General features: G+C 47.3%; 1 protein-coding gene across 1 annotated transcript; it reads left to right on the top strand.

Moving 5' to 3' along the window:
- The first annotated feature begins 3,917 nt into the window (after window positions 1-3,917).
- On the top strand, window positions 3,918-20,827 carry MALL (mal, T cell differentiation protein like). The gene is made up of 4 exons (XM_032790837.2): window positions 3,918-4,168; window positions 17,534-17,701; window positions 19,404-19,541; window positions 20,350-20,827. Exons 1-4 carry the CDS (start codon window positions 4,061-4,063, stop codon window positions 20,410-20,412), a joined length of 477 nt encoding a protein of 158 aa, XP_032646728.1. The 5' UTR covers window positions 3,918-4,060; the 3' UTR covers window positions 20,413-20,827.
- The last annotated feature ends 2,172 nt before the right edge of the window (window positions 20,828-22,999 follow it).

Raw genomic sequence — 22,999 nt, 5'->3', positions numbered from 1 at the left:
CTCATATAGACCCCATCATTTTGTATGTATAGTTGGGATTATGTTTTCCAATGTGCATCACTTTGCATTTATCAACATTCAATTTCATCTGCCATTTTGTTGCCTAGTCGCTCACTTTTGTGAGATTCCTTTGTAACTCTTCACAGGCAGCTTTGTACTTAACTATCTTGAGTAATTTTGTATCTGCAAATTTTGCCACCTCACTTTTTACCCCTTTTTCCAGATCATTTATCAATACGTGAAATAGGACTGGTCCCACTACAGACCCCTGGGGACCACCACTATTTACCTCTCTCCATTCTGAAAACTGGCCATTTATTCCTACCATTTGTTTCCTATCTTTTAACCAGTTTCTGATCCATGAGAGGACCTTCCCTCTTATCCCATAACAAATAATACTAATGAAGCATTGACTATAAAGTTGAGCCAACTGTTTAGATGTAACAATATTTTCTATAGTTCATTTAGAATGGCTGTGTTCACTTCTTAGTTTCAGTGTTAATATGGGCCTCTACTTAATGAGAATAATGCAGGAATCTAGGCACGATGCCCAAGTGGCCAGGTAAATTAGAATGCAAAGAAAACAGCAATATGATAGTTTTCTTAGGGAACTAGTTTAGCAAGGTCAATCAGGCTGAGAAATAAGTGTTCACCATGCATTCCCAGGTAATGAGCAGCAGGATCATACTGTACTTTAGAAAAGGTGTGTTGGTTTGTTGCTAAGCAGGGGCTCAACAAGATAAATAAACCCTCTGTACTCTTACAACATTAAACAGATACTTATCTTTTGGGGTTTGGTGTCAAGTAATCACCTACTTATTTCTATTGTAACCATCACAATTAAAAACTTTTAATCTTCTATTAAACTCCTGGAAAAATGAGGAAAAGCCCAGACTTGCATTAGAAACTTTAAAAGTTGAATAAACACTTTTTCTCCTATTTCTTTTCCCTTTAGCTGGATAGAGCCTTTTACTGGAAAAGTTCCTTGCTTGACTGTCTGATCTTTTCCCAACAAATACATTTATCACCATCTAACAGTTATTGGTATTGTTTAGAGTTGTTCTGAGTCTAATCCTGCATTTGGTCATTATGGGCCGATGTAGTACGTGGCACCAGGCAGTCTCTCTGCTCTCCCTGCTGGCACAAGGCCTGTCTGAAGTGCCCAGGAAACAGGTGGGGGCAGCCAGCAGGGCAGGGAGCCTGGGGTCAGGGCCTGAATGCAGTTTGGAGGAAATTGGAAAGGGGGCACATAATGGTGCAGGCTGCCCCTGGCACTCCACAATCTTCCCCCAACAAAACTCTTTTTCAAAATACAGAAACAGGACACCTGTCCCATCCATGTCTCCGCCCCGTCCCTCCTCTTCGCGCTGAGGCCCGGCCCTGCCCTCTGGCCAGGCTGGAAGCCAGAGCTGGGCAGTGGTAAGAGCTGCCCAGGGAGCCTGGGTCATTGTGGGGAGCCCCAGATCCTCCACCTGTCTTAGGGGGTGCAGCTTGGGGGGTGGGAACATAGGCTAGGGGCTGCTCTTTGGCACCCTGGCCCACTGCCCCTACTATTCTGTCCACAGCTCAGCAAGACTTTTCCCCGCAATTGCATCTCTGAGCTGCTGGGGACCAGGCTGGTTATCAGAACTGATTGCAGGGAGCCTCTCTCTCCTGTTCTTAATGCTCCCCCTGCTGGGCCCAGCAACGCAGAGGAGGGAAGCTGCCTGTTTAGACTGCAGAGGAGACAAGAGACAGTCCTGGGAGAGGAGTCGCGAGTAGATTGGAACAAGGAGACGGGGTGGGAGGAGGCTGGCAGAGGGGTAAAAGATGGAAATTAGGGCTGGGATTTGGGTAGGGGGAGGCTGGGACTGAGAAAGTGGGATGGACTAGGAGCCAGTGGAGGGGAGATTGGGATTGGCTGGGCAAGGAGACAGGGGCTGGGAACTAGTCAAAGGGGAGACAGCTCTGATGAGAAGCTGGGCTGTGGGGGGAGAACTGGGGCAGGATGGGCAAAGAGATTGGGATTGAGAGCCAGTGGGGGATGGGAAACATGGACCAGGGGGCTTGAGTAGAAGCCAAGGGGAGAGGGGATGGAGAGAAAATTGGGGGAGGAGGGGATTGGCACTGTCTGGGCAAGGAAAATGAGACCAGGAGTGGGGGAGACTGGGACGGTATTTCCGAAGAGGTGGGACTAGTGTTTGCTAGGCAAGGACGCTGGGGCTGGGATGAGTAGCTGAGAATGGACACTGGGACTAGCTAGGTAAAGGATTGCACTGGCACCAGGGGTAGGGCAGAGACCAGTTGGAGAAGATGGGCAAGAGTTTGAAAGTTGCACGGACACCCTTAACTCGGGCATTTCCTAACTTTTAAGTCCGTGATGTTGCAACCTCAATAATATTCTTCTAACGTAGGTTTTGTCTCACACGTTGGGTAAGCACTGCCCAGGGTAGGTCTGTATTGCAAATCACGGTGTGATGGGGTGATTGTAGCCCACAAGTAGGCATACCTGTGCCAGCTTTAATCCTGCTAGCATGGGTAACGAGCAGTAAAGACGTGGTGGTGTGGCCCCTGGCATGGGCCAGCAACCTATGTACCCACGGTCCCTGGCAGGCTTATCCTGGGGGAGCTGGCCTGGGCTGATATCCATGCTGCCTCATCCTCATTATCACTGCTTCTTGCGCCAGCTACATTAAAACTGGCTATGCCCACCCGTGCTGCAGTCAGACCTTAATTTGTAGTGCAGATGTATTGTAACGTGCAGGGGAGAGGGCAGTTCTGTGGGGGGCGTTAACAGATTGGAAACACCAAAGGGCAAGAACTGTTCTTCATGGTAGTCAGAGGGGCAAGACCTAGGTGAAATAATCTCTCAGTGGGAGGAGTGGAAGACCCAGAACGTGGCACTTTTGAGAGTTAGCAGATAATGCACTGTAGGGAACATTCCTGCCCTGCCTGGGTGATGGACTGAGTTTCTTAATATGTCTTGATACATTGCCCACTATAATTGTTGTTCTTTTCTAAGAGTCAGCAAAACCTTGGAGAAGATGCAGGCATTGATTACACACTGCTGTGGCATTGCTGGTTTGCAAGCAAATTCCTGGGACCCTGGTGCATACTTATGTGTGTGGAAGTAATGCTGTTATGGACTCGTGGGGTCTGGTCTGTGGCCTCTGGTACCTGGGATTCCTGTCTCCACAGCTCCCTGCGGTGAATCCAGCCAAGTGGGAGTCCTGCGCGAATCTCGTACTGTGCCCCTTCACGGCACGATTCTCTCAGTGAGTATTCACAGTGCCACCGGCAGCCTTTTCAAAACGAGTTCGGCATTTATTAGTCACCTGATGACAGAGTCTGAAAGTCCTTTGGGTTAGCACAGAGAGGCAGACGTTACACCACAGTCTATCCTGGTCAAACTGGTGCCATGAAGTAATGGTCTCCCTCTCTGGCTCCTTCTCTCATCCCTTTTGTCCAGCCAGGTGATTGCTCCTGAGTCCCTCCAAAGGGCACTTCTTGTCCCCATCACCTAGCGTTTTCCCCATTGGTTCTCCAGCTCAGTGCACAAGTCCCATCTGGGTTTTCCGGCTGTTCAGTGTAGGTTTTCAGTCATTGGGTTGTCTCTCATTGCTGGATGCTCTGTTGATCTGGGTTGATTTCAGCATCTTCTTTAATGGCCCAGACAACTGGGTGACACACACCCATTATGGCTTGTATTTTGCCCTGACAGCAGAGTTAATCCTCCCATTCCCTACCAGATAGCTGTGCAAGGTGTAGGAGGAAACTGAGGCACATATCAGCATCATCAAATTATTACAAATCATTCCCACTTTGTCACTCATGCTTTTATTCACTTTCCAAGGAATGAACTTGCCTCACTCGAGTCCTTTGTTTAATTAGCCATAGAGTAGCTGATGATTCTTTTGGCTGCAAGGAGTGGAATGACCTGCCGGGCTGGAACTGGTTTTACTGATTACATCCAGATGGGCGTGTCAGTTTGGATAGTACTTTAAGCTGTGCATGCCGATGGTGTTGCGCAGATAACCACGGATAGCGGAGCAGACCCTCTACCTGTCTCAGCAGAGAAGAGATGGCATCAAAAGGTCTCCCTCCACCTGTTACCCACACAGAACCTGACATACCATCTGGAGCAAAAATATTTAGAACAGTGCCATACATTTTTATCCTACCAGAGTTAGTAAGTATTCTGAATGTTTTTGATTGATTGATTGCTATGGCTAAAACTAAAGGCTATTTCAAATGGTGTGTGTGATGGTGGGGGAATCCAGAACTAGCACAAAAAGCAACCATGGTAAGAAGAAAACTATGTGGAGGGAAAGCTTACTTCTTCAGCTACTTGCATTAAAATCATAAGGTCTGTCTCAGGGCTTGAGTCAACCAAAATAATGGAAAGCACTGAAAACAGCTTGTAATTCTTGCAAGGTGTAGAAGTTGTTTTATCTTTGTATTAAGTCAGATCTTGGAAGTTAAAGAAGTGTCTACCATTTTCTTCTTCAAGGCTGTATTCCTCTGTCTTTATTGAAGTTTTCTAGGGGATCAAAGGTTGTAGTCACACAGTCGGCTTCTGTCATATGCAAGCGATGGCAGATTTTCTTAATATTCCAGAGTCCAGAGTCCTGGCCATGCATTCCAGTATGTCTAGTCAGATTATGGTGTGGCAAAGTGAGGGATTTTCTTGACATATGGCAACTGATGTACTTTGATATACAATACAAGGTCTGTTTATAGTCATTACATGGATAACATGGAGCCTGCACCACCCACCCAAACAATTATGTGGCATGTCTGTTAATTGCAGCTTCATATTCAGACAGCCATAGGAAAAGATAAGCTGACTCTTCCATTAGAAACTTCAGCATCTTGTCTTTATCATTGGCTTTGTGCTGAAACTGAATGCTGTCTGTGGTGCCATGAACACAACACTGTTAAAATAGCATGTATATCAGTGATACTCAGCTCCTGAGCCACTGAGGTCTAAATTAGCGACCATCATAACCCAAAGGAGCCACAGCAGTGTGAATTCATTTTCATTTACTATACTGCTATATATTCATATTTAAACAGTATGACAGGGAAAATATTGTGTGTGTGCATGTATGATTCTCACAGCAAAATGACTGACCAAGTATTATTAAATTATCAACTACAATTGGTTAATAACATAGTAAAAGCCTCCTGATTGGTTAATGACTTAGACTGGCTAATAATTAAATTGGTGTTTTAATATCAAGTGTTTTAATAACAGTTTTAAATTGATGTTACTCCCAGTGACTTCAGTGGAGTTTCTAGCAGTTTATAATGTTGTGAGATCTGAACTGGGCTCAGTGGGGTTGAACTAGTGTGTGAATAATACCCAATAACACGCATAATATTAGAGGATATTACACGTTATGTACGATAAAAGGAGCCTACATGGACATATTGCAATGGTTGCTTTTGAGCTGCTATAACATGGTCATTGTGCCACGTCAAAACTTCCTAATACAGTATCACTATTTCCCATGTATAAAGCATTAAATGTGGGAATGTAGGTGGAGCTGGTATCAATGCTTATAGTTAAGGTTGCCTAACGTTTTCCACTATAAGACCCTGTTCAGTTGTTTATAACTCTTCCAAACCATTTGGACTGAGTTTTTCCATGCTTGGGTCTGCCTCAGACTGATTTTTATGGGAAAGTTTTAGCAAAAAGAATTCTGCCCTTCCCAAGAACGAGGCTAATGAAAAATACGTGGTTTTGCCCGTGTTAAAAAAAAAGGTGTACCTGGGAAGCTCTAGCAGCTCCATGCTTTGGAGCAGGGACTTGAAACATGGCAGGAGGAACACGCTGGTGTCTGGGAGGTGCCTATTGCCGTCCTGGTGAAAATCTGCCAGAGCTGGCCCAGATTATGAGCCCCTGAGAACTGCAGTTCATAAAGGCTCAGAAGAGGCTTGTTAGAGTTGGACAGCTAAATTCTCCAAAGCTTCCGTTGACACTGAGTATAGAGCTGCCGGTTTTGGTTGGATGTATTCCTGGAGGTGTCATCACATGACATCATCATTAACGAAATATTAATTCCTGGAGACTCTAGGGCAATCCCGGAGGGTTGGCAACCCTGAGCATGCTCCATCCCCTCCCAGCTCAGTGTGATGACTGAGCATGTACCATCATAGGAATGGAAGCTGAGCAGGACTTTCCCCACAGATGCTCCTCCTGGCTGCTGGAGGTGGCTGTGGCCCCAGGCCCTGAGAGCAGGGAGACAGCCTTGCTGTGCTCTCAATGCCTCCTCTGGACACCAGGCCCAGTGGAAGAGGAGGAGACGGTTAGAATGGATGGAAGCTAGGAAAGCAGTGATAGGAGCAGGCGTGGTGAGAGCGAATATGAGCAGAGTAGGGGCTGGGGAGAGAGAGAGAGAGACAGGCTGGGGGCATTGGGGATAGAAGCAGAGTTGAAACAGGGGTAGAAGTTCAGGGGAGAGGGGCAGGAGCAGAAGGGGATGACGAAGACAGGATTTAGGAGGGGCAGAGGGGCTAGGAGCCTAGAGGGATTGATGCAGAGATAGGGGCAGGGACTGAAGGGTTTCTCAATTGGGGATCCCAACCCAAAATTGGGTCTCCAGAATGCTTCCAAAAGTCACGTGAGGGCTCTTGCAGATCTGGGCTCGAGGGGCAGGCTTAGGATGACCAGATGTCCTGATTTTATAGGGACAGTCCCAATTTTTGGGTCTTTTTCTTATGTAGACTCCTATTACCCCCCCACCGTTTGTCACGATTTTTCACATTTGCTGTCTGGTCACCCTAGGCAAGCTCGGCTCGGCCCCCCGTTCCAATCACTACAAGCTCAGAGGTCATCATGATGATATAGGAGCCGGCCGGGCCAAATCTGAGTGAGTGGGGCTGTGACCCCATGCACCAGAATGCAATGTCTCTCACCCAAATTCAGGGCATGGGGTCAAGCCCACACAATGCTAAGACCCTGGAGGTTGCAACACCTGGATCGGGGAGTTGAGCTCAGCCACCCCTTCAGGACCAGAACCTCAGGAGCCACTGCTGCAGGGATTGTGGGATGGACTCTGCAATGTCTCCCTCCTGTCTCCCCCCTGGCCTCCCCGGGGGGAGGACCCACCCCCCTGAGGAGAGGACCCAAACCCCCTGGGCCTTCACCCCAGGGGCAGGATCCAAACCTCCCCCCGGCCTACATACTGGGTGGCGGCAGGCCAGTAGCATTTACAAATAGTTCCTGCACCCTAAAAGGTTGAGAACCCCTGCAATGAAGCTCCCGCCCGCCCTCCATTAGTCCTCAAACTCATTGTTCTCTTGCTGTCCAGGCTCGCACGCGGAACGCTTGGCTTTGCCACCTTCACGTTCTTGTCACATTGCATTGGGAGGTTGTGTCTGTAATTTTACACTACAGGGCCAGGGAGTTATTGAGTTGCTGCTACAAAAAGCCACTGAGAAAGCAAAACATAGAAATTGTCGAGGGTAAAACGGTTGATTCAAAGTGGGAAGTGCTAGCAGACAGAGCAGTCTGGGCACTGCTCTGCCTTCAGACAGCTTGTTGTGCCTCGATACTGCAGTGATCTCTCGATAATAGGGCATATTACTAGCTTAGTCCAGTTTTCAAGCTAGAGTCCATAGAGTTAGGTACCTACAGGTCTGTCTACACTACAGCTGGGCACCAGCCTCCCAGCTCGCGTCGACAGATGTGCACTAGTGCCGCTTGATCTAGTGTGCTAAAAATAGCTGTGTGCACATTTTGGCCTGGGTGGTGGCTTGGGCTAGCTGCCCACACTCAGAGTCAGTGGGTTGTGCAGGGGGGGACTCGGGCAGCTCGGCTCAGCCGCCCACCTGTGTTGCAGCAGCCACGCTGCTATTTTTAGCATGCTTGATCCAGCGGCGCTAGCGTGAGTCTGTCTACCCAGTGTGGATGCACCCTATAGCAGTGGTTCTCAAACTTTTGTCGTAGTGATCCTTTCACATAGCAAGCCTCTGAGTGCTACCCATTTATAAATTTTAAAAAATCTTTTGTATATATTTACCACCACTATAAATGCTGGAGGCAAAGTGGGATTTGGGGTGGAGGCTGACAGCTTGCGACTCCCCCATGTAATAACTTCCCGAGCCCCTGAGGGGTCCTGAGCCCCAGTTTGAGAACCCCTGCCTTAGGGGCCTGATCCAACTCCCACTGGAGTCTTTCCGGGGCCACCAACGGGAGTTGGCTCAGGTCTTAAATACATAATGACATGCACACAAAAAAACGACATCAAAAGAACATGAAGGCTGCAAACCAAGGACTCAGAAGTCAGGAAATGCCAGAACGAAGGTTGTCTGTGCAGTTTTGCCCCTATGTGTGTATCCATGATGATCCAGTCTGTAATTACATGATCACATGCTGGTGTTTCCCCAGAGGACCCTGCCTCATGCAGTGCACAGGCTGGGTGGCACTTATGAGCAGCTAGTCAATATTTTGTTTTATCCTCATTGTCCTCAGGAACACAGGGAAATGGAAAGTGTCGGGACACTGTAATTATAGACAACACCAGCTCTGCCTATATTTTAGGCAGCAAGATACCCATTTTAAGCAACAGAACGCTGCTTTAGGTGATTGTTTCATTTAGTCTCCCTACTCCATCCCATTCAGACTGAACCATCTATAGAAAATGGACATTACACTTCAAAGCCAGGACACGTGGTGGAGACAGGGTGTATTTTTATGTCATGTTGCCATAGACAGAAGGAGCAGGTAGGTTGGGTCGTTGTGCTCCTCGGTGGCAGATGACTTGGGCCTAATCCTGGACCAGAAGAAAATGAAGACTTTCCAGAGAGGCCTCGCAAATGAAACACCCCAGTTTAACTTAGTTTGGGGGGGATTAGCATATGTTGGGAGAGTGCTGCAATCTGACTAATATGGACGTGTGTCTAAGATCCCCAAACACCCACTGGGCTGACACGAGGAGCAAGGACCTGTGGGGAGCAGGCCGGGCCAGAGGAGATGGGGTTACTGGTCATGATCAGGCTGGTTAATGTCTGATGCCCTTTGGGTATCCACAGTTCATCACAGCTGCTTTGCCAGAGCTACCCTGCCCGTGTCTTGTGGCGTGACTCTGCCGGACTGAGAGCAAGGGCCTTTTAGTGCGTGTCACCCTGCATGTGAGTGTCCGGGCTGGGCGAACCTGGGTTTGAGGTGCCCACATGGCGCTAACAGCTGGAGCGGAGATGGCGCTTGCCGTTAGGGGGCTTGGTGCAGTGTCCAGCACTACCGAATACCGTGGTACCTGAGCACTCCCAGTGACCACAGCGGCAAGGCTGGTGGCAATGCAGTGCAAACACTACGGAAGGGGATTGGTGTGAGGGAAGAATTGCTCTTTCCCTACTGCTCCGGTTCCTGCCGGCTGATTGGAAAAGACTGGTACCACCCTGTTGCATGCCTCTGGGACCTTTTATCTGAAGATCCCCAAGCACCTTATGCACAAGTAATTGAGCCTGGAGGTAAAGTTGTGGTTAGATCCGTTTTAGAGCGGCACTGCTGTCTCTGAGGTACATATGTGTTATCCCAGGGCAGACCTGAGAATAGACTCCAGGGTCTTGATTCTGACCTGCCGCCAGCTGGAGCTTGGAGGGCAGGGTTGGTTCCCTTTTGGGGTTAGCCAGGGATTCCTATGGGTTACAACTCTGTGGTGGCCTTAAAGGGCCATCCCACACAGCCTGCACTCTGCCCTGAGCCCTGGGCCAGGATTCCCAGGTATGGCAAGAGGGTGGTCTCTAAGGGGCACATCCTTCTAAGCTTTCTGTTGTGTATCCATTGATTGTTACTATGTAAATTAGTCAATGATACTGTGGGATTTTATAATTTTTGCATGACGTCCCTTGACCTGTGCTAGGGGGTCACAATCCACTGGGTGAAACTCTGCACATCAGCCGGTCTCTCTTCTCTGTGACGGGCATGTTGTTTGACACCCTCTCTGTGGAGCTTTCCCTCCCCCCAGGGTAGGGCACACCTTTAGCACTACAGTTCGGAACAGGCTCCTGTAGTCACAAATCTGCTAATTGTAGCAAACACATCGACTGTAGGATTTGTTGGTATGAAATACTGGACCGCCTGCCTGCAAGCCTCCTTCAAGTCACTGAAACGCACATTCCTTCCTTATGCACACCTCCCGGAAACGCCTTCCCTCGCTGGAGAGTAATGATACAACAGGAAAGCAGTGGCTCAAAAAACCCGACTCATTTTTTGAAGGTGCTGGATGTGGGTTGAGAAACGTGCTTTATGAAGACCTGGCACTGATAATAATCTTACCCTGGACTTCTAGAGCATCTTCGAGCCATGGCACGTCAGAAGCATTTACTGAGGGAAGGTTTGTAATATGCCAGGGAAGCAGGGCTGGTGCTACCATTTAGGCAGCCTAGGCAATCGCCTAGGGCACCAGGATTATTGAGGGGACGGCATTTTGCTGAGGGGGCGGCAGGTGGCTCTGGTTGACCTGCCGCAGTCGTGCCTGCGGAGGGTCCGTTGGTCCGCGGCTCCGGTGGAGCTGCTGCAGTCATGCCTGCGGATGGTCGGCTGCTCCCGTGGCTCCGGTGGACCTCCCACAGGCATGCCTGCGGCAGCTCCACCGGAGCCACGGAAGCAGCCGACTGTCTGCAGGCACAACTGCGGCAGCTCCACCGGAGCCACGGACCAGCGGACCCTCCACAGGAATGCCTGCGGCAGCTCCACCAGAGCCGTGGGATCAGCGCGGGGGGGCGGCGAAATGGCCGTGCGCCTAAGGCATAAGAAACCCTGGCGCCGGTCCTGCATGGAGGCAGAGAAGTGCAGTTAACCCTACTGTACAGATGGGGAACTGAGGCACAGCGAGATTAAGTGATATGCCCAAGGTCACACAGATAGGCTATGTCCGTGGCAGGGCTGAGAACTGAACCCACATTTGACTGCCAGCCTTGTGCTTCTACTCACTAGAAAGCCACCTTTGCTTAGAGATAGAAGGTATAAGCCAGGGTGCACTCACCCTCGTAGACAGCTGCTAGGGATACAGCAAACAGATGAGTTGCTGAGGCAGAGAGAATGTGTGAGAGCTGGGGGGAGGGGTTCTTTCTGCATGAAAATGAGGAAGGCTGCAGAGGTGTGCAGCGCCAGCATGCTTCTGTCCTGGGGAAGAAGGCGGAAGGACTCTGCTAGCGGCCGGAGTTGCTGAGAGAAAGCGGGAGGTTGGATAAAGTGTGTAGGGGAACACTGAAAAGAAGAGAGGGGACAGGTTGAGACCATGTAGTATCTGTGTGTGTGTGTGTGTGTGTGTTTCACCTCACACGACACTTTTTTGTACACTCAGCATTCCAGCGGGGGAACCGTGGGAGCCGTAGGTGTTCACATTTCTGAAAATAAGGCTGGGATATGAGACTCTGTGACTGTGGGGTGAATAAATGGGGGGATTTCTAGGGCTCTGCCAGGGATATGGACAGCCCACATCCCCTGGAAAAAACAGAAAATCTCTTTTCTTAGGAGAAGATTGGCTATTTTAAACTCTGGGTCTAGGCTCACAGCTGTGAACTGAGAGTCCGAAAGGTCCTATCTCTGCTGGCTTTACAGTACAATCTGTGGGAAGTTTTTCTAAAGATTATCTGTATCGGTCTGTCAGCAGTGCTGACAGTTTCCCTATAACTCTGCAGCTGCAAATCCTCTCCAAACCACCATCAGAATGGCTGAAACATTGCCCTCCCAATATCCAATATGCGGACGCAGTATGTCAGGACAGTACTGGAAAGGAAGGAAATCAAAGTCAGATCCCAGAAACACGACACCTGCAACATTTCCCCTCCCACATCACCCTGGTCCTAATGAAAGTCTCATGGGTTCCTCTGAGATCAATGTAAGGCTTTTGATGCAGTAGATCTACAGTTTCAGTGAGCTGCTGGATTTCTGAATATAATATTTTTTTAAAGGTGAAATGGATTTCTTTCTCGTCCTGAAAAACCTGTCTGATTGCTCATGAGGGCGAGCCAGTGCCTCTCTTTAGCTGCTTCTGGCTTTGTTGCTAGAAATGGAAGGAGCCCTGAGTAAACAAACTAACGTGACAGTGGCAGAGGGGTGGTAGTGAAAAGTTCAATGTCAGATTTTTCTTGGCAGTGTTTTTATAGCTCAGGGGAGGAGTCTGGGAACACCTTTGAGAAGTATTTATTGCGTTTACGTCATTGACCTAAGTGGTTTTGCTAGAAGCAAACATTTGAAGAGCGAGAGAGATGGCAATGTTCTGGCTTACACCATTATCCTGCCAACACTGCCTGGAGCATTACCTGTGAAATGCTTGTCCTAGAAGACAAAGAGTGGACGCCTGGTTCTATTGAAATCAATGGCAACCCCTCCTTGCCCCCCCCCAGACTTCAGCAGGGCCAGGTATCACCTCCTGGGTGAATAATTTGGGCCTGATCCTGGCGTCACTGCCTTGTGTAAATCAGGAGTAGCTATTGAAGTCAACAGGAGTTACAGTGATAAAGAAATCAAAATCAGATGCATTGTTTTTCTTCAGAATATAAGAACGGCCATATTGGGTCAGACCAAAGGTCCATCTAGCCCAATATCCTATCTTCTGACAGTGGCAAATGTTCATTGTTCATTTCAGCCTCTCTGTTCATTTCACTTGTTTCCCAGGCTTCTTGCATTCGTGTCCAGGCACCTATGATAACTAGTTGATTGCCCTACTTTCTCAGCATGAATCTTCATGTGAGAAGGGAAATAGAAACACTAGAAATAGGACATCTGCAGGGTACAGTTCAGATCCATAACTATTTCCATGGGAAGTGCTAGGCCTGAAGATTTGGAGGTATCAGTTCCAATGAAAAGGCTACTCAAGAAATTGTCACTTCTGTGGCCTCTAGAGACAAAGTGGGTGAGGTAACATCTTTTAGTGGACCAACTTCTGTTGGTGAGAGAGAAACACGCTTTCAAGCCCCACAGAGCTCTTCTTCAGGTTGGGAAAGATACTCCAGCATCACAGCTAAATACAAGATGAAGTACTGGTACCCTTCCCAGACCCGAAAAAGAACTCTGTGTAGTTTGAAGTTTGTCTCTTTCACCAACAGAAGTTGGTCCACTAAAAGATGTTACCTCTCCCACCTTGTCTCTCTAATATCCTGAGACTGGGACATGGCTACAATTATGTTGCATACAAGTTCTGTGGCTTGTCCAATGACTGATATTTTCCATCTGCCATCAAGGTTCCTGGCTATCTAGGTGGTTCTGCTGGTATCTCCGATAGGCACCCCCTTCCAGGTGTTTCGTCTTAGAAATTCTGGTTGCTTTGTTGTCTAACCTAATAATGCCTGATCCAGTTAATAAAGAGGAGTTGGATACAGGGCTCCTTGGCATTGCTTCAAATGAATTGTCCAGGGAGCTCCCTCTGAACACCATTATAGTGTGCTGTTCTCTGTGCTGCCTTCTGCAACACAAGGCCTGTTGAATCACATCAAATACAAACTACACTTTCTTGTCCAAAAACCTCATCTGTGACCTTCCATGTGTTCTTCTCTCGCTTGTGACCTATTTTGTCCTTGTTGATTGACTTCAGAGACACATCTGACACATGCCCTGCTTCATCATTGCCTTCCTGCTTCAATGGGTTCTGCTGATTTTGCAGGCCATAATTCACCTTATTTCTACTGGTCTTTTACTGGTAGCAGAACATTTCCAAAAATCAGGTCTGTTCTTCTTTGTCTTTAAACACGGGCTGGGATAAGGGGGGTAGAAGCAGCAGGTGACCAGAGAGCTATGGCAAACATGGGACAGAGGAACCAGTCCTGGTGGTACTACACGGGAAGACCCACGATCTGTTTCACACCTGGCCATTTTCTTCTGTTTTCCCAAAAGAATGACGACTTGGGAAGCACCCAGGCAGACACACCCTCCTTAAGCGCATGTAGTACGATAGAGCTGTGCTGATGCTCACTTGTTTTTCGGTTTGATCAGAAATTGAAGATTCACCCCAAGTCCACTGGAAGGTTTGCTAGGGTTTTGTTAGCATTTTGAGTGAACCTAAGCCTGCTCAGGGGGTTCCTTTCAATGTGATCCCACCCTTGTGACTGGAGTTTTGACTTGGGTTTCACTTTGATGTTTTGATGTAGAATCATTGTGGACTGAAACCAAAGAAATGCTCCCTTGAGCCTCTATGAAGTGGAAGTGCGAGTTTCACAAGCTATAAGACTCTCCAATCCAAAGCTGGAGTGAAGTCAATGGGATTCTTTCCATTGACTACAACGGGCCTTGGATCAGTCTCTCATTGCTTATGCACCAGATAAGGAGATCTAGATCTCTCACACCTCTTTGATGCTGGTGTAACTCGCCTGGCTCCTAAATGTTATATGTAATTGTGAGCTTGTTAGAGACTCTATTCCTGGCCATTTGGGCAAGTCAAAGGATGCTTCCTGATGGAAATAAAGACAATGGGGGTCACTAATGCTGAAACAATGCAGGTAACAAGTCTTCGGATGTATTTTGCTTTCTCCGTGGCTTTTGTAGCAGCATTATAACACAGCTCAATGCCTCCCCGGCCCCTGTAATGAAATATTACAGACAACACCACCAAACGCTATGTCACAAGAACTTGAAGGTCGCAAAGCCAAGCAGTCAAAAGTTGGCAAATGCCAACATTCCATGTGCGACCCTGGACAGCAAGAGAACAATGAGCTTGAGAAATAATGGAGGGGAATGTGCTTCACTGCAGTGGTTCTCAACTCCCGGGAAGAGGTCCACAGATTGACATGATTCAAAGGTCTTAGCAAACACAGGACTTGAAACTACATAAAAATAATAGCCTTGATCTAGGTGGAGAGAGTCCATCCAAGAACTGACAGGTGTGCACCTGACACCAAAAGAAACAGCCATTGCAGGAGGATTTGGAGTATATTAGACCTAAGAGGGTCTCCATGTGGCAGATGGGTGACATGGAGCTTGGGTCAATGGCAGATTATTTCTTTTCTTACATTTAGTTTTATCCTTAACATAACATAATGTCTGTTCTGCAGCCTGTACAAGGGAAGGCCAACACGTATGCATGGTAACTACCTCCCAGTTGATGCTGTTCTTGAGGTTTTATCCCAGACCTTTACCTTTAGTAAGGAACCCAGTGTGCCTAGATTCAGACCTTTTCTCTCCTCTTCCATCTGAAAGTTCCAGAATAATTAAGGTTTAAGATCTCTTGGCATCTAAAGTTCATAAATCAACCTGGAGACTCATTAATATAATCAGAGATCTATAGAACAAGTTTTACTCCATTCAGTTGGGCATTCCTGAAAGTTGAATACAAGTAAACAAATTGTGAAGTGGTTGATTTGCTCACCACTGAAAAATGAAAAGCGTCTGATTGACTCTGTTAAGTTGGGTGCAGCAGTGGGTGGGGTGGAGATCTGAGTGGGAGAGCACAGGAGAAGTGGGTGTGGAAGAAAGAGAGCGGACAGGAGGGAGAGTGTGTTAGGAAAGCAGTAAGATATGACGGGCATAGCATTTCTGAGCAGTTAGTCAGTGCCTCGGGGTGGACTGTGCAGCACAAAGATGAAGGTCAAGTGGTTTCACCTGCTTGAAAAGTGCAATTATCCCCTCTAAATTGCCTGTCATGGCTAATAAATAAATAAATGGTCCCACCTATGCTGCCTGTGCATAGCAGAGTGTGACGCCCTCGCTGGCCAGGATTAGAACAATGTTAAAGCTATTTCACAACAGCAGCATTCGTCTCCTCCCCAGAGGGAACGCTGGGAGCCCGTTCTCTCTCCACGATGGGCGCTGACCACAGAAATCAAAGACCATGTCTGGGAGACGCACTCATGAGCACAGCACCCTTCTCATATCCTGCGTGAACCCAGTCCAGCTCTCAGTGGGAGATTTCCATTAACTTCCCTGGGCACTGGATGGGCCCTGACATTTGTGACTTTCAGTGGTAGTGACAGGGATGGAAGTCAGGAGCATGGATGGCTTTGAAAGGGACGCTGAATACCTTGCAGCATGGACGGCACGTGACTCCTCCATTTGGGGAGATTGCATGTGCCCAGACCTAGGGCCGCCGCTGCTCCAGCCCCACTCATCTCCCTCCCCACCCGACAGTCACACCTCTTGGCCCCCTCCCCCAAATCCTCCCCACCCACCAGCTGGGCAGCTGAGCCAGTTGGCTGCTCACCCCTCGCTGGCGCACCTCTTCACCCCCTCGTGCAAGGCTCCCAAGCGGGCAGAACAGGGACAGGAAGAGCAGGGTGGGGAGGCAGGGCCACAGCTGGGGCACCCACCCTTTCAGCGACAATACGCTCCAAAGGCAGCGAGTCAGCTGTTTGGGGAGGCGTAGCTGCCCCTGGCTTCTTATTCCCACAGTTTATGCTCTGCAGGTAGAAGAAATGACAGCTGAGGGGGGGGACTGGAGCCCTGTGAGTGTGAATAATGTTTCCTACATGACGTTGTCTTTTGTTGACTATTCTTGTGGCTCTGCTCAGCCACTGTGGGGAAGGGAGGGCCGAGTCGGGCTCCATCATCCCAGCCATCCTTCACAAAGAGCAAAGCCATAATCCACCACTGCTTGGCAAAAAATGACGTGCTCTCAGCAGCGCTGTCCCTCAAGGCCATGCAGCCAAAGCTGGTGGTAGGCTAGTGATTGTTAGGGGAGATAGCAGTGCCCCGCATGCTATGGAGCCCCATTGCACAGTCGGGTGAGGATAAGGGCTATGAAGGGACAAACTTGTGACTGTATGGAACAGACCTGTGTGAAAATGCAGAAAGTTTTTGCCCATTTTCATAGACCGTTTCCTCCCCGGCTCCAAATTCCCATTTGCAAGAAATTTCACAAGACTTCGGTTTGCAGAGCCTTCTTTCACAGCAAAAACGATTTTGCTTGAAAATGGCCTGGTTTAGCATAATAGGGTACATAAGTGGGGAGTACACTGAATTCCCCTCATGTTCAAATGCCATTGCCACATCTCTAAACCATATTCTAGCCTTTGCTATGCTGTACAGCTTCTTGGACCACAGTCCTCATCTCTGTGAGCTCCATGGACCGTCTCCTTGTTTTGTGTTTGTCCAGCGCCTAGCACATTGAGGGTCTGGTCCATGACTAGGGCTTTTAACCACTACCAAAATACAAATAATAAATGGCAATAATGGAGTAGATAAGCACTTTCCAGTCAGGCATTAAATATTGTGAGGTTGTGACTAGTGGACTCTGAACTTTAGAGGCAGAGGCCAATCAGATCTAGTTTTCAAGAAACAAGACTTGCTGGTCAAGTTTTTAAAATATGAATATCTAACAACAGGCTTCTAAATCCATATTGAGCCACCTAAAAAAAAATGACCTGCAGCAACCTTCGAAATCGCTGACAAAACTGCTACCAACTTCAGCTGTCTGTACAGTACCTAGCACCAGTGAGGCTATTGTCACTGCTGTCATACTAACAATAATGAACGCAGAGCTGGTGGGCCTGGTGTATTGTCTCTTAATATTGAGACAACCAAGCTAGAGACGATGAGAAATGCAATGTATGAACAAGAGCAAAACTGGCTCTCTCAATGGAGTTCATTGGATTTCTCGTTTGTTTTTGGCAGATATTTGGATGCTGGGTCTGGATCCTCGTAGCTGCCACCACAGTGTATTTCCCTATGCTGCAGGGATGGGTTATGTACGTCTCACTGAGTTCATTTTTCTTCTCCCTGATGTTCCTGTTGTGTTACCTGTTTGGATTTCACAGAAACAGTGACTCGTGGAAAGTAGTGGTAAGAACACACTCACTTATTCCAGGTTTTGCTGCCACTGGTGGCTCTTCTCATACCTGTGACTGCCTTTCAACTACAGGTCTCACCTCTCTAGCTGAAAGTTGACTTCAGAATTGACTTTCCATGTGTTCTGCACTTTCTAATCTTTTCACACAAAGGGTCTGACAGATGGAATCATCCCAGGTCATTCTGGAATGTTCTTACTGGTTCTTCTGCCATTTCTTTTAACATTGCATGTGGAGCTGATGCAATTCAACTAGAATATAGAAAATAGAGTAGATGCAGGGACACCTGAACCCTCTGGTGTTTGGTTCAAACCTCTTGGTACTTCCTTCATAGCTACAAAGCCAGTTGGTTAATAATAGGATGTGAGATGCCCCAGTGTACTTAAGGCTACCAAAGAGTTTTCATTATAATCTACTTTCACATGCTCATAGCTTATCATTTGGGCTAAAATGGGGTGGTGTTTTTTTTCAAGTTTGAAGTAAACCTCTTTAGTCATTTTTAAGTTATGGGAGAGAGAAAGGAGAAAAGAAAATAACACAAAAGCGCTAGCTGTGTCCTTCTGAGCAGGGCTAGCATAGAAGCAGCTGAAGACAATGGTGTGACAAAACTGGGGCTTTGTGGTGCTAATAGAACAGTAGCCTGGGCTCTGTGATTTCAGAACCTTTGCAACATTGGTCACATTTGCCTGCAGATTCTAAACTGCTGCTTAAAAGAAAGTTTCGTTCTTCCACTGTTGCAGAAATGAGCCATCCCAATGTAACGTGATGGGCAACTGCTCTGCTAAGCCAGCCTTGCAAAAGACTCCCTCTGTGCCCAAACAAGAGCCACAGAAATGGTAGGATCTCTCAACCCAATCGATTCTGCTTACCTCAAGTTGGACATGCAGAATCTACACTTGCAGCAGCAACACCTCAGCTACATTGAACATACGCAGCATTTTCCATTCTCGTTTCCTGCTACATAATATATTGCCCTTTGAAACACTACACTCAAGGGGAAAGTTGGTGGTGTGATTAAGGCACGAGATCAGGAATCTGGGTTCAATTCCTGGCTCTGCTATAGAGGTCCTTGGTGAGCTGGTGTATGTCTCTCTGCTTCCCATCTCTCCATTGGTTTAACAATACTTCTCTGCCTTACAGGGATGCTATGAGGGTAATGTCATTGTCTGAGAGTGTGTCGAGATGATGTAGGACATATAAGCAGATGTCTAGTAAACATATACAATAAAATATACAGGAGAATTAATGATGCTGTTGAATCTTAACTTGGGCTTTTCCTATCTTTTTGTCATTATTAACTGTGAAAACTTAACGAGCCATTAATGTACTTTTTTACTTCTATTAATAGTGTAGCATCACTGACTACAAGCCTGGGAAGACACTTTCATTCTAAACAAACTCTTAACGTGCGAAATGTTTCCTCTTTGGCTTGACTGTCACATGCCTGGTCCCAGCCCAAAGAAACTTTAGTTGCTATGGAACATTTGAGAAAAATTGTTCCAGATGTTTTTGAGTCATGCAGGCATCATCCTTCCCACTTTTGTAGAACCGAAAAGCAGACACTAGATGGCTGAAGGGCCATAGCTATGCAGTTGAGTTGGAAAGTACACCTGTCATGTAAGTGAGGAGGAGGTACTTGCACTGTGAACGTGTATTTCAACATCACAAACCTTCCTTTTTTGTCTCTTGTTTTGCAGGATAGTCTGTATCATGGAGCCACTGCAATTTTCTATATGAGCGCGGCGGTCTTACAAGCTAATGCAACAATCCGCTCGGAGACTGAAGTGCTTGCACAATATATTCCTCTTTACTATCAAATCAATGTCGCTGCCTCTGTAAGTTGAATGCTTAGAGTATTGATTAGTCACAGTTTCTTGTTGGCACCTCTATTTCCTGTGTAATTTCCATGGGAAAATTTCAACATTGCTGAAATTTTTTCAGGATTTTTTTGTTGGAAAAATCAAAGCCAAATATTTCGGGTCAGGTAGGTCATCCCAAATTGAAACAGTTTGGCTTGTCAAACTGAACTGAACCACTTAATTTCATGTCAGAGTGACATTTAATCTGAGTCTGCCTGATCTGCCATGGTGCTTGATGGGAGTTGTAGTTGGGAGCCTCATGCCCTTATTCCCCCCGCTGGGCTCCCTGGCCAGACTACATCTCCCATGATGCACCACGGTCTCCCCTTTGGCTAAACAGCAGTGGTGCATCATAGGATCCTGTGGCCGCAGTTTACCATGGGAAATGTCATCCAGCCACAGGAAAGTCAGGGCACAAAGTACCCGAACTACAACTCCCATGAGGCACTGTGGTGGCTCAGGTGGATACAAAACAAAAACATTTCTGAATTGAAATTTTTTGTAACTTTTTAGTCCATGAAAAATTTTGATATTTTGCCTTTGCCTCACAACTGGGGATGGGCAAGATAGAAAATTCCGATTCCGGTTAACTCTGCTCTGGAGCTTTCCCACGGTTTGAGTTTGAGATTTTATTCATTAATAGATTGGCAGGATCACTTTAAGGACATAAAATCCACTGAAGAAAGGACATTGGAGGGGTCACTAAGGACATAGATTAACATAAGGCTGAAATCGGTAGAGAAATTTCATTGCCAAGTAATGTTCTTTCCATTTTTCCTTTCAGTTCTTTGCTTTTATCACGGCTTTGCTGTATATTTTACATGCCTTCAGCATCTACTACCACTGAAGGCTGCTGTCAAAGACAGAAACAGGATGACAGACATGCAGCAGTGACACCCGGACTTTGTGTACCTAAAACAATGGTTTAATAGGATTAAGAACATAATTCAGTGTAAATATAGATCATTTGGAGCCTGGCGCTGCTTCATTTTAATTTTCAAAGATATTTGTTTTATAAATCTATAAATCTTAATTTTTATACAGTATTGTGTATTTTCTGTCTGAAAGCAGTATCGTTTGGGGAAAGCTTATTCACGCAGTCCTCCACAGCATATTGACATCTTCTCTTCCCCACGTATCACAATGTCTCAGCTTTTGGTCATGTCCAAAGGCTCTCTGGCTGTATGGTCACATATGCTTGGGGTAGGGGTTGCATGAACTAACTTATTGGAAAATATAAAGGTCTCTTTGTTTTCTTATGACAGCTTTGTTGTGTATTGTTCATTTTGTTAGGTTTCTCTGTCATTCTGGTCTGATTAGAACTATGGTTCCTCTGAGCTAGTTCACACATCCCCTGCCGCTTCTGTAGTGAAACGCCCCTCACCTCCGTGGCTAGCTGGCCCCATTTCCAGCACCTGCTCCGCGTGCTGAAATCCATCCTTGTGCAGAGCGCCAGCACCAGGGCTGTACACCACTTCAGTCCCGTTTACACCTATGCAGTGAAGTCCTGACGTCAATGGCCGAACTCCCAGTGATGTCAGTGGGGCCAGGACTTCACTGCATGGTCAGAGAGCAACGTGAGAGTCTTGTTTTATGAAGATCCAATTTTCCATACAGAGGTGTCAGCGAGTGTTACCTTCTCAGCAATTTGTCCTAACAGGAAACCACAGTGCCCAAAGGAAATAACTGTAAATGGAAGCAAATTAGTCAGGTGGCAATTCCCTACTTTTTAGGGGATTGTGAGACTACATTAATTATTGTTCCTAGGTGCTTTGAGGTCCTCAGACAAAAGGCACTGGAATGGTGTGTGAGTATTAATGACTGGTATTATTAATAAACAATCTCAGAAGCAGGCATCTGTGCTGCCTATAGATGTGTGTGTGTCACTATTGTGGGAGGAAATGTACATGAATGGCTAAGCACTTTACTTACTGGTGGGAGATTATTATTCTGCAAGTTGCATAGGAACAGCAGTAAATCCCACAATGCAGTTAGCTCTAACTCCTCAATAAGACACCTAGGGTATGTCTACACTGCAATTAGACCACCTGCAGCTTGTCTGTGGCTTGGGCTAAGGGGCTGTTTCGTTGCAGTGTAGACATCCGGGCTCGGGATGGTGCCCAGGCTCTGGGACCCTGTGAGATGAGAGGTACCCAGAAGCTTGGGCTGCAGCCCAGGCCTGAAAGTCTACACTGCAACGAAACAGCCCAGCAGCCTGAGCCCTGTGAGCCAGAGCCAGTTGGCACGGGCCAGACGTGGGTTTTTAATTGCAGTGTACACATACCATTAGTCACAGTGGGCCAGCTGCTCCATGGAGAAGACATGAGCAGTTCCCCTTGTGCCTCTGCACAGCAGCCAGGCATCACAGCATTTCCTGGAATCCCTGGGGTGTGCCCATGAAGCACAACAGACCCCAGGAATAGTCCCTGCTGAGGGAGAGATGGCAGGGAACATGGGTTCCTAGGTACATAGATTCCAGGGCCAGAAGCGACCTCTGTCATTATCTAGTCTGATGCTCTGCATAACACAGGCATAAAACAGCCTCCAAATAACTCCCAGAGTCAAACGTTTAGAAAAACAGCCACTGTGGATTGTATCAGAGGGGTAGCCGTATTAGTCTGGATCTGTAAAAGCAGCAAAGAATCCTGTGGCACCTTATAGACTAACAGACGTTTTAGAGCATGAGCTTTCATGGGTGAATACCCACTTCGTCAGATGCATCTGACGAAGTGGGTATTCACCCACGAAAGCTCATGCTCCAAAACATCTGTTAGTCTATAAGGCGCCACAGGATTCTCTGCTGCTTTTACTGTGGATTGAAAAATTGTCCGTGATGGAGAATCCACCACGACCCTGGGTAAGTCGTTCCACTGGTTAATTACTCACTCCTGCAAATGTACGTCTTTTTTCCAGTCTGAATTTCTCTAGCTTCAAGCTTCCAGACACAGTATCTTCTTAGCCCTTTTATTTGCTAGTTTGAGGAGCCCATCATCCAATATTTGTTCCTCATACGTACAGACTGTGACCAAGTCTCCCCTCACCTTTCTCTTTGTTCAGCTAAATAGACTGAGCTCCTCGCGGCTCTCGCTATCAGGCAGGTTTTCCAATCCTTTATCATTCTTGTGGCTCTTCTCTGACCCCCTCTCCCAATTTACCAACAGCCTTCTTGATCCCTGGTTCTAGCCGCACCTTTCTCTGACATTGCTTTATATCAGGCTCTCTCCTCTTAGGAAATCTCCCCTGACATGGGCGGTATTTGGTCTGCCCCGTAATAATACGAGCCGGTAAAGCGCCGTGACTCTCCCCAGAAGCTTCAGCTCACTCCAGGTGCTCCAATTTTGAATGCTGCCATTTGAAGGAGATGAGAAGCCGAAGCCAAATCCTGCATGCGTTATTCAGGCAAAACTGCCACGGAAGGCAAGGTGGGGCTTTGC

The sequence above is a fragment of the Chelonoidis abingdonii genome, chromosome 3 (assembly GCF_003597395.2).
Source record: "Chelonoidis abingdonii isolate Lonesome George chromosome 3, CheloAbing_2.0, whole genome shotgun sequence".
Classification (NCBI taxonomy): Eukaryota; Metazoa; Chordata; order Testudines; family Testudinidae; genus Chelonoidis; species Chelonoidis abingdonii.
The sequence above is the reverse complement of the archived record's forward strand: the minus strand, read 5'-3'. Positions and strand labels throughout refer to the sequence as shown.